The 12,286-nt window shown below is 37.9% G+C and overlaps 1 protein-coding gene and 1 long non-coding RNA gene across 2 annotated transcripts in view; both read left to right on the top strand.

Moving 5' to 3' along the window:
* The first annotated feature begins 290 nt into the window (after nucleotides 1–290).
* Nucleotides 291–1,365, top strand: LOC125776851 (uncharacterized). Its single transcript, XR_007422025.1, has 3 exons — nucleotides 291–792; nucleotides 1,044–1,259; nucleotides 1,345–1,365. It is a non-coding gene; the product is annotated as an uncharacterized LOC125776851 (long non-coding RNA).
* The window catches only part of LOC105231764 (corticotropin-releasing factor-binding protein), a 28,231-nt gene continuing 17,310 nt past the window's right edge, over nucleotides 1,366–12,286 (top strand). The window contains exon 1 of the mRNA XM_019992342.3: nucleotides 1,366–1,537. Within this exon, the coding sequence (XP_019847901.2) occupies nucleotides 1,487–1,537 (51 nt within the window). The 5' untranslated portion in view covers nucleotides 1,366–1,486. The remainder of the gene's footprint in view (nucleotides 1,538–12,286) is intronic.

Below are 12,286 nucleotides of genomic sequence, written 5' to 3'. Positions count from 1 at the left end.
TTGGCTGCTATAATCCAGTATTCTAAAAGCTCACGAACTGTTCTCAGCGAGTAAAAGTTTATAGAAAAGCACAGTAGGGTAAAATAATGTTTGAGCTTTTCTGAGCTTTTGCTAAAAGCCGGTAAAAATATGTTTTGCAACTACAAGAGTAAGAAAAAATTAAAAAAAATAAAAATTAAAACACTTTTAATATTTATTTATTTATTATTCAAAATAATTTTAATTTTTTTTACATTTTTTAATTTTTTTTGTTAAAATATTTTTTTATGTTATCCGCCACACTCTTTTTAGTATTTAATCTGTCGCCACATTATAATAATCCTTTTTATTTAGAAACATTCTCGCATATTTGAATATTCGTATACATACATACATACAAACAAGCTCATAGCGTCGAAACAAGCGGCACATAGTGTATAAATGCCGCTACGGCAACAAGTGTTGTATACGTTAGCCAAATAACTGTTGTGAAAACTCCACAAAACAGTTAAGTGCACACATATGCATATAAAGTTATGTCGTTAAAGCGGACAACATCGCAAACTTCGGCAACAGCGTCGGCTTTGCATACTTCCCGATGGCGCTATAAAAGGATATGTCGCGCTGATAACGCATTCATTGTACGGACGGTTGGCAAAGTTAACGGTTCTCGTCTAAAGTTAGCCAACTCGACAGTGACTTTTCAGCAAACGCGTATTGTAACGGTTTTTCGTTTGAAAAAATATCTCAAAAGTCATACGTTTGAAAATTGTGAAGTGACATCAATTTAATTTAAAAAAAAGTCGAACGCCGGTAAATCTTTGAAGAACAGTGCGGTCTCTTGCGGTGCTTTAAGACTTTTCTAAATGTTCAGTTAATTTTTTTTTTTTATTTTAGAAAAATATATGTACATACATTTTGGTATAGGCTGTGCGCCTGCTAACCGACTGGCCTACTTGTGCCAACTCAGTTTTTATTTCGGTGTCATTTTTCACTAATAAAGTTATTGCAGTTTTAACGCCCCGCCTCCGCAACACTAACTCCCTGCATATTTCCTTCCTTAGGCACACGCTCGTATTACATTGCTTCATTTTTGAACTTTTCCACCACACTCCACCACCAGCCGTTGCAATCATTTTCCGAGCACTTAAAAGTTGTAAGAGTTTAGAAATCTAACACGTTCCCTAACGCCCGCCACTGCAGCGCTTGTCCAGCTTCTTAGCACAGGACGTAGCAGAGTCACCCACGCCGGGGTACTCAAAACCCCATAAGAGCAACGAGTAAGTGAAGTGCCGCGCTCAGTCAGTTATATTGTCCGAATTTTGTATGTAAAAAATATAATAATTTTCCACTCCCCTCCGGCAGGACTGCTGATTTTCGATAACTCAATTTATACGCTTTTAACACGTCGTAACAATAAACGCTGATTGCCGCCGTGCATCCTTGTAATTTTGTTCTTTGCTCGTCCTTACGTATTCTAAAGCGCCGCTTCGCCGTGAACAAGAAAATGAAGGCGACCGTCTTCTTGTCACTCTCGCTGATTGTGCTCAGCGCTAAGGTAAGTAATAAATAAGTGCGGTTGTCTGTGGATTTATGAGTAAAGTAAATCAGTTGGTCAGCTTCCTGTGTGTTATTTATGGTTCCACGCAATTTAATTAATATTTGTGGTGAAACAGCTTTTCAAAATGGCCAATTTACACTTTTGCAAATGATTTGCAATATAAAATGAATATCCATGAAGATGCTACGAAACATAGATTTGTCACGTTTCTGTCGTTCGTATGCGTTTAATAATTTGTTTACTTACCTACAGAGAATTCTGAGTATTGAATTGACGTTGGAAATTGTGTCTAGAGGCGGAGACACATGCTTTATTCAACTGATGAACTTAATAATAGGCACCTTTGCAGCTTTTGCTTTAATTTTGAAACACCAGAAAAAGAGATAGAAAACAAATTATAAAGTCATTTATGATTTTATGTTTAGAAGTCGGTGTTGCCAACACTTACTTTTAGATTATTGAACAAATTATAACTTAAGCATTTAATTTTTCTATTGATACGCAATGAAGCGTTTCTAAAAACATTGAAATATTCGATGTATGTATTCTATGCAAACACGAAGTAATCGAACAAATAAAAGCTTGAAGAGACATACCGTTCGCTGTCCGTACAACGCGCATCAGTAAGCCTGTTTTGGCACATTCGAATCGCATTCCAAGCAATATCTAACCTTTCAGAACAAGATATTCGAACAGTTAATAGGCAGTTAATTCAAAATCTCCAAAGGTACATATTGCAAAGATGCTCCATTTTTTCATATATATTTAACAAACTTAGAGAAGACTACAAGAGACGAATAGCAAATAATGTAGTTTTTCAAATCATACGTGTTGGTGATTTTACGTGGAAGTTGGCGGCCTGTTGATGTTATGCTGTTTCAGTATATTCAATATTTCTAGGCAACGACATTATTCTTTATGGAATAAACTACATTACAATGGTATCATTTAAAATATTGCTCATCTGAGCCTATAGCATTTTCCACCTTTTTGGAAATTTGTGGATTTTATCCAAAAATATAGAAGAAAGCTCATGATATCCTGTCCTAATAAGAACCGTATTTCAATGTGGGCTTTTTGCCTGGACCAAAATGTCTAAATAGTCAAAGACCTGGACTACAATTTGTCCGGAAAGTAATAGGACTGATTTTCTTCCACCGTGACTATACTTCGGAGCGTACGCGCACCGACTGGATTCGGTAGAGGGCGTTCCTAGCTAACGAACGAGCGGCTGGTCAGTTGTCTCCGAGCACTTGGAGAGTCAGGACAAACATTTTCGCGCGACTGTTGTTTCTGTGAGTGGTGCAAGCCAAAAATATAGCGTTCGTTGGAACAGAGGTACGCGATTAAATTCTGTGTGAAACTCGATAAATCTGCGAACGAGATGTTTGATATGACCAAGGAGGCTTACCCAGATGTTGCTTTAGCGAGAAGTGGTGTGTTTCGGTGGCACCTGGGCTGGGAAAATGTCGCTAGAGCAAATCCAAATTGAAAACGATGTTCATTGCCTTTTGTGACATCAAAGGCATGGTTCACCATGAATATTTCCTCCTGGACAAACCGTAATCGTTAAGTTTTACATGGTAATCCGCCAGAAACTCAAACGAAGCATCAATCGGGTCCGACAATACATCGCAGCCGATTGGAAGTTGCGCCACGACAACGCCACCGCTTTTCTTGCTACCTAAGCAAGGTTGGGATGCCAACGCTTCTGCAGCCGCCCTACAGCCCAGACGCAGCCCCCCTTTGTACTTTTTTTGCAGCATGAACTTTGGTTCTCAAGGCTATTCCGGAGAATTACTTCCGTGATGCCTTCAATGCTTGGAAATCGCGCTGGCAGCGCTGCATTGACGCTGACGTAACCTAATTTGAAAGTTTTTAAAGAATTTTAACGATTGGTTCAATCAATTTTTTTAAATCGACTCAGTCCTATATTTTTTCGGACAAGGCGACTGAGATAAAACTTTTCAGCCGCTATTTTCCAATTGTTTTTAACCGGTCTTGCAACATAAGGCCAAACATTGTCAGATGGAAAATTATTGCTTTGTGTCTAGTCGCAAATTCCGAGTGCTTTTCAGTAATCCCTCACTTCTATTTGATTAGTTGTTGTCAGTAATGTTCCTTATTGTTGGTTTCACTTGATCTTAGAAGCTCATAATACGACACGGTCTTCTGATCACACCAAATACAAAGCATTACATTGGCGTCATGGTTATTAGCCTTGCTGCTGATTTGGCTGGTCTAGCGTATTTCACATATGTCTTTTGCGTTTGGTGTTGTCGTAATAGATCCATTTTCATCGATATTCGCAATCTTATGAAAAAAATACTTAATTTTTTAGTATTCAATCAGCATTACTGACATACAAACTGATATTTCAACGTCTCTTAGGATCAATTTCTATGACACCCATTTTCTCGCTTTTGAATGTGTCCGGCTGTTAGAGGGACCCCAATGATTCTGCGAACTCTACTTGTATTTGGCAATAATCTTTATAGAATAATGCTTCCTATTCTTCAACTTAAAAGTTTTTTGACTGCCCGAGGCCTTCATCGTCTTCCAAGACCAACCATCACTTTTCAATAATGCAATTAATGGTATCTACTGAAAAATACACAGAAGGGCAATAACTTTCCAACATGTATTCGTAATATTGAATAATAATGAAGGTCCGTGATCTCTTGTCAAACCGGGCCTGTAACTGCCCAATATCTCCAAGATATATTTTCTTAGATATGTACAGTCTACAATGTACACGCCAAATTGATCTATTTAAAACTCATACAATTCTTCCAGTGTTTAATATGATGAACATTCGGGATGAGGGCTCAAAACTGAATATCGGGATGGGATTACACTTTACAAAATGTTTGACCGAGCTGCTCCCCCCAGCTGGAGGGTATGTCTTGATGATACATGAAAGAAATATCTGTGAAAAGTTAACATTACCTGAAGAGATACTATACAATCATCTTATAATGAAAACTCAGCAACTTCAGAATTGAACACACAATCAACCACTGCAATTTGTCTGTAAAAGAGATCTGTTTGCCAAAAAAATAAATAAATAAATGTGTATATCTCCAGCTTAATGATAACACTTATTTGCAAGGCCTCTTCAGAAACTCTGCCATTTCTGTGTCACAAGGCAATAATTTCTCCTTACATTAGATCTTACAGCCGGATACACTGGTATGTTTGTATGAAAGCACCACATTAGTCACAAGTCTGCGCAATTGTATTCTTAAAGCACGAACATTCATGACAGTTCGTCGCAGCTTTGCAGCTAAATTTAACATAAATCGCACACAAGAGGCCTGCGCGTCTGCGAGTTTGGTATCTCAAACGGATGGTATTTGCTAACGTCGGCTGAGCGGGCGTTAAGTGGAGTTAAAGCGGGCGGAAGCGGATGACGGACAAGTGTCATTAGGAATGCAACAAATCAAATGTCACCTTCGGTGCATATCAAATACGATTTTTGCCGCAGTGGTTGGGTCGCCATGCTGCTGCAGCCAAAGTGCGGCCCTTGCACTTGATGACAGCCAGTCAGCAAACGCTTTTAGTTAGTATGCATAGCTGCTTCCGCTCATGTTTTCTCAGTGCCGGTGTAAAGATTTGCCGTAACAACAACAAGTGCGGCAAATGTGACAAATTGACAGACCAAAGTGTGGCAGCAAGTATACAAGTATTTATATGTAAAACTTAAACTCCGTTAAATTAGTGCTATGCATTTTAACTACATTAGCTTGGAGAGTTCACGAGCTTCCACGATTTATATATTCAGCTTCCACGCATCAACGAACTTTGAATTATTGACTTGGATTCTCCAAGAAGGAAATTAAAATCAGAAACCATGACGAAATGTCAGCCAAATACATAGCTTAACTTGAGCCAGCAACGCTTTGTGCCACACACACAAATACTTACATATTTATATTTGGATGATTGTGCTTCTTCACAGATTCTCATTTGAAACAATAAGACGGCAGTCAAGTGTGACTCTGCTTACAATAACTTTCCTCGCACTAACAAAAGTTAAATTGACAAGCACACATATACATAACTACATACGCACATACATACACACACATACATATATATGCATATATAAGTATAAGCTTTCTAGCGGTAATATCTATGCTTTGCGCAATCTTTGTAGAAACTCATTCATCCAGCGCCGCCATCGTTTGTCATCTTTACAACAGTTTCTCGCACACCCATACTCACACCCCCTGAAATAATCAAACAATATTTCGTGTCGATAATAAAAAAGTACTTTCCCCACAAACTGCTATAGTTTGTAGTTATTTGTTTGTACGAAAATTTCACCGGAAATTAATTGACGCTCTCATGGATTCAACGCTTGTAGTGATCCGCTAATACGAGCAATTCAATTTCATCCAACGCTGCTTAGTTAAAGCCCGAAGAAGTCACCACACATGAAATATTTACGACTCGTCGGTGCGAACTTATTAGGAGCAGCAAAACTTTTCGCTTTTTTTAAGTGAATTATCAACTTATGTCATTATATTAATAGCAGCTACGAGTGTTTTTGTTACATATGTTTCACATATATACTATATAACTTCATATAGCACAGTTTTAGCTCCTTTTCTTAGTAAGACATTGGTTGTATTAGAAATTGAAAGCAATGAAGGTTTTCTTTGGTGCGCTTTCGCGTTTGTCAATTTGGTTGGCTCCCGTATTTTTCTATAAACTGATTTCCGGTAACACACTAGAAGCATATGTACATATATACGTAATTACAGTCCCGCTTTTTCGAAAAGTTCACTTCAGAGCTTGAAAATTTCTGCAGATGATTGCATATTGTAAATCTCAAAGATATAGTTCTTGCTGTTGTTGTGGCAATGTAAACCCCCCTTAAGGGTAGGGAAATAGGAGTTGCCGTTTACATCAACTTCAGACAACATTCTGTTTCGGCTGTCATCTCGTAAGGAAACTCGCTCCCTCCATCTGCCATAATTTGTGAAATAACTTCCAGAAGGTCACTCACACTGAGATTTTAATAAGGTTCTAGCAATCTTCATATGAAGATACCCACTTGATGAATCGAGAGGATAGTTCTGATTCAGGTATTCGAGATTCGACAGGTTTCTTGAAGAGAAGTTTGCTATTGCTCTTGATAAAAATGACGCTGACCCATATGTATAGGTGACGTGAGAAACAAATCAAGATGTCCACTGTCATCCCCGATCGGCTTTAATTATAATTGAAAATAGGGCAAGGCTTAAACCACATTTATTGTCGTCTATTTGGAAATATATATTACATACAAGTTTAACGATAAAAAAAAGTTACACCTTGCATGTTCTTAAGGGGCTATACCAGTATGACACTTTCAAAACGCGTACTTTCTCTTCAAAAAAATTCACGAAAATCGCCTAATTTTTCATGCGTCACACTGGTTTGGCGCCTTAAGGCATTTAATCTCGCTCTAATCTGTCCATTTCTGGCCACGGCGAATATCGCATTCGATAGAACGCTGAACTGTATGAGATATACGACGACAGTGACATAGTTCAGCGAATTAAAAGACAGCGGCTACGCTGGCTAGGTCATGTCGTTCGAATGGTCGAAAACACTCCAGCTCTGAAAGTATTTGACGCAGTATCCCCTGGGGGAAGCAGAGAAAGAGGAAGACCTTCACTTCCAGGTGGAGAAATACCTGACTTCGCTGGCGACTGGCGTGCTGTTGTTAACTCGGCTATAACCGAGTAAGCGGTTTCTACGCCAGCAAAAACGAAGATTCTGTCCATTAGCTTTTTCGGAAATTTCGTTGTGTATAACTTTTAGTGACTTCCAATTTTCCTGTACTGATTCGGTAGCTAGACAAATGACAACTATTTTGTTTCCCGGACTTTCTTTTGTGACTTGGAAGACAGTAGCCACTTTCCTGCAACTGCTATATCTACTCCCCAGCTTCTATATATTCCAGCTTCTAAGGACATTCTCGGATGTAATGCGATCTGAGCTTCTTGCCTTAATAGGCGCCTAGCTATCGACGTATATATTGATTTTCTTTAATTTGTTTTCCGCTTTGTTAGCAATTTCATCTGCTTTTCTGACCATAAAGACTTCCTCCTTTGGAATACTGCAGTATTCGAGTAGCTTGAAGGGTCACTATCGACGATCCAGCTCTGAGCAATAGATACCGGTTCCCACTCCATTAGCCATTTTTTGGTGCGTCCGTGTAGATGTAGCAAGTTTCGCTATCGAGTCGCATGCTGCTGCGATATTCTTAACTTGTAACCTTTTTTCCTAAATAAAGCTCGAGGGAATGTGATCCATTTTATTCCCAAACTCCCTGATTTTTGTGTTTTTTGGTCGATGTTCCTTGGGGAAAATTTTGCTGCAGAGCTTTCCACTGCAATGCCCATAGGTGTTGGGTAGAGTAATCTTTCTAGTGCAGCCATTAGGATGGTTCTTGGCGCCCCGTTATGCACAGCACACTAAAGTCGCTGTAATTGCTCCAAAGGCTGATTTGCTGACAGCGGTTCGCCCAAAACACCTTAAATTAAGCTTACATATATTATAGTACTTGTATAAGCATATAATCATGACCCATGTACGCATTAATTCAATCGAACGCAATGAATGGCATGTCTTATTAACCGCAGTGGCAGCCTAACAGGTGTAGCTAATTTCCTGTCACAAGTGCAACTAATCACTTATTTCATCATGGTCTCGGTATGCTCCACGAGTTCACAGAAGCGCTGTACAATACTATGTGACCGTAGGGTAAATATTTATATTTACGTGTAGGTACTTGAAGTACTTGAGGCATGTGAAAACAGTTGACCCTTCGCAACACATTAAAATTAATTCCGTCCAAGCACATTAAAAGCGCAACAGCAGTGCATCTGTTGATAATTTTGATAAGAATAATAAGAGGGTTACCAGCAAAGAGCATTTCAAAAACATATTTTGAGCACAATGCTTGAAAACAAGATAACTGTTGACATTGTAAAAGTGGGGGGAACATATATATACATCTTATACTTACAAAAATATAGCTGGATGACTGACATACATAGTTGATTGATAATAATAATGAAATTATGAGAAAAAAACCGGGGATTTTTTTTTTATTCTTCACACATGTTTCAATTTTTATACAAATGCATTAAATCGTTAGTTTTTATTAGTAACATGCATTCACACATCGTTGTCCGCCATTTTTTCAATTCTACAACACAAATAAAGCCAATTTAATTGTGATCAAACAAACGCATAGATAACTACATATATCTCAGCGTGTATTTAAGTAACACATTGTACAGCAGACTTAATTTTTATTTCAAGTGTCAACGAGACCGACGTCAATTGCAATGCTTGCATTGTATATGCATACAAACACAAAAATACTCGTACATATAAAAGCGCAGACAAGTTCGATGCTGGCCAACGCTGCGTATGAGTGATGTAGCGCGCCGAGTACAATGTATGTAATGCGAGTGGCCCGCCAACAGCAAAGGCTTTATGCAAATATAATTTAGTTGGCTTCAATGAACTTTGAAGTGGTAATGCAGCTTCGCATGAAGGGATCACTCGCCATATGGCTTATTCGCAAAAAAAAACAAAAACAAAAAAGACACAACAACAGAAAGGGTTTCAACTAATTTTAACCGGCAACTTAAAAAAGTACTTGCGGTAAAGCTCAATTTCAATTAAACGCAGATAAGTAAGTGACCGTTCGCTTTGATTTGCGGCGGAAGTTTGAGCGTGAATTTAATTACTTCAACAGGGCACATTTAACGCGGAAGTGTTTTGATTGTTTTATGCGGTTGGAGCAAACTTAAACCGAGCACCAGACCTGCAAGTAGTAATATATACATCTGCATCTGTGATTTCTTATGTTTAAGGACAAAAAATAATTTTTCCCAAACTTTTAGCTCTTCACAGCAGATTCGCAATAAGTACTTTTTTGAGAAATAATCAAGTACATTGTATTATATTAAATTTGTTAAAAAGAATCTTAATAGATACTTACTAAAATATCGATCACAATATAAAGTCCAAGCGGTTTCGAAATTGAGGGTATATATTGAACGAGTCTTATTAACTGATTGGCATCGACGTTTGGAGCTCTAATCATAATTTATCACCGGATACTTTGTCATTATCCAGTTAGTTTTAAATAAAATTCAAGAGGAGTAAAGGAGGAGCAATGTCTAGCGAAAAAATTCTATTTAGAAGCATATTCTTCTTAATTGGAATTTAGAAGCATATTGCATATGTAAAATCCGCCCTTGGTCAGTTACTCTCGCCCTAGCTCCCTTAATTCACTTAACTTACTTAACATAACGGTAACTCACTCTGGCTCCGCCAATTCACTTAAATTTAACGGGATAATCGTCATTCATTTATTGCTGGCTGACATCGGCTCAGATTCACTTAGCTGTTTCAAAATTTACTTGGTTGTTAGTTCGGGAGAAATGTAGTTTTCGGTCGAAATATTGTTTGTCATGAAAATAATATTATGTCTTTACTGTTATCAAACTAAGTGAAAGTTCGTATTGTTTTTATGAGAGACGTTACATAGAATTTATTCCATGTATTTTGCCGTCCATCCTTTATTCGACTTGTTTAGAAAACTGCAAAACTGATGAGCTGCTAGAGAACACACTTAGCCCAATTTTATCTGGTTGGGAACGTGTCGGTCCGCCGCCTGTCCGGGGTTTTGGAAAACGTTGGTCAACAATTAAAACTTGGTTGCTGCGAGATCCTTCTGGCACAAGGTGGAAAACAAGAGGTCCTCTGAACTAATTGCTCTTAGTAAAGTTCATCTCGCTGTTAGGCTGAGATCCTTTAACGCTTCATATCTCGGATGCCAATTTTCAAAACAATACGGGGAAAAGAAGGTGGTAAATAATTCCACACTACATCTGTCGACTCTGCAGCTTATTCAAGATTGAGATTGAAGCACCTCTGGTCACACAACTTCGTCGAAGTGGCTGAGTAGCCGCCTGAATCAATTGGTGATAAGTTCAAAACACTTAGTTTATATATAAGAATCTGTCAATCCATGTTTAGGAGCTTTGGGAATCACAAACTACCAGAGTTTACAGCACTTTCTGTGGGAACCTGCGTTACGTTTGGTAACTATAACTTAACCAAGTCTAACCTATTATCGACCAAATGTTTTTAAATATGTCTCAGCTTTCGAACAATCATTTATGAAATCAAGAAGTCGATAATTCCAGTGAACGTCAAAAAAGGCTGCTTGATGCAAAATGTGTAAAATGGCAATAAAATAAGGTTCGGCGATGTAATTGATATTCCAAAGATATGTATTAAAGAATGTGGTCGATATTTCGCGCGGTGTGACAATGATGCCAAGTTTGAAAGGATAGGCCATCCAATTGCTTTTACATCCACCTTTTTTTTTAGATCTGGCTCTCGGCAACCTTTTCAGTTCTCTGATCTCAAGAGAATGTTCTTCTACTTTATTGGCGTAGACACCGCTTACAAGTCGAGTTTTCAACAGCGCGCTAGTCGTTCTTCCTTGTCGCTGTTTGTCGCCAATTAGTCCTTCTCTACCACGTCTCTTCAAAGAAGTGGAGGTCTTCCTCTTCTACTGCTTCCTCCTGCAGGCTCAACGTCGAATACTCTCGGAGCTGAAGTGTTTTCATACATTCGGACGGCTTGACCTAGCCAGGGTAGCCGCTATCTTTTAATTCGCTGAACTAAATATGTCAATGAATTGCCTACTCAGTTCGAAGTAGCACCTGTTGGCAAGAGTTATTCTGCGTTGAATTTCAAGGCTCACATTGTTGTTGCTGTTATTGCTGGTTATAAGATTGATGAAATTATGTACAACTTCGAATTTATTAATGACAATAGTAACGTGTGCGGCGACTGTTTGTTCGATGACAGCAGAATGCTCGCTAGATCAAAAATTAGCGTCAATTAAAAGGCAATCGCCGGGACTGATACATATTTTTAAGCATATATCTATTTTTCTGCAAAAAAGGTATCAATTATCAGAATGAGGTGCTGGGCTTCTAGAGATCTGAAGCCATGTATTTTTTTATGTATAAACTTCATTATTCGAGTTGAAGCGTTACAAACCCTTTTCCTATATTGGTGGCCGTTGTTATAGAGCACCAAAAAAAGTTTCGCCATCTATGAAGAAAGAATTTTAATGATACTTTTATGCGAAAGCCACCCCAAACAATCACTTTCTGATCATTTTATTGTGTATAATGGATTTGGAGTTTATAAATGACGAGAGGTATGTAAAAAGATTTTTCCTCCGAAATATCACAAGCTTAAGTCTGAGGTAAAATATAAAAAATATAGCATTTTTTGTCTTTTCTTCGCACACTTCATTTTTGACTCACATAGGTGAACTCTACCTATGTATTAACATATGTACATATGTATGTGTGTGTGAAAATCTAAATATGCATTGTTATCAAAACATGAAAATTTATAAGAAGTTTATTGAATTTAATTTGCGAAAATGTGTCTTCGAAAATATACCAACAAGAATATTGGAATTTTCATTAGAAATTAATTTTAAACTTCTCCGAAGTATAACAAAGGAGTACGAAAAACATTTTTCAAAATTTATCATATGTGCACATATTTACTCACACACACTCACACATGCATATGCATGCATGTTCGCATAACCACACGACCAGGTTCTTATGTCAACAAACAGTTGCCCACATACTTAAGTATGCACCAAAACATACAGTTGCTTTTGAACAACATTAT

This window comes from Bactrocera dorsalis, chromosome 2, assembly GCF_023373825.1.
Source record: "Bactrocera dorsalis isolate Fly_Bdor chromosome 2, ASM2337382v1, whole genome shotgun sequence".
Lineage (NCBI taxonomy): Eukaryota > Metazoa > Arthropoda > Insecta > Diptera > Tephritidae > Bactrocera > Bactrocera dorsalis.
This window is presented reverse-complemented; position numbering and strand designations above follow the sequence as displayed.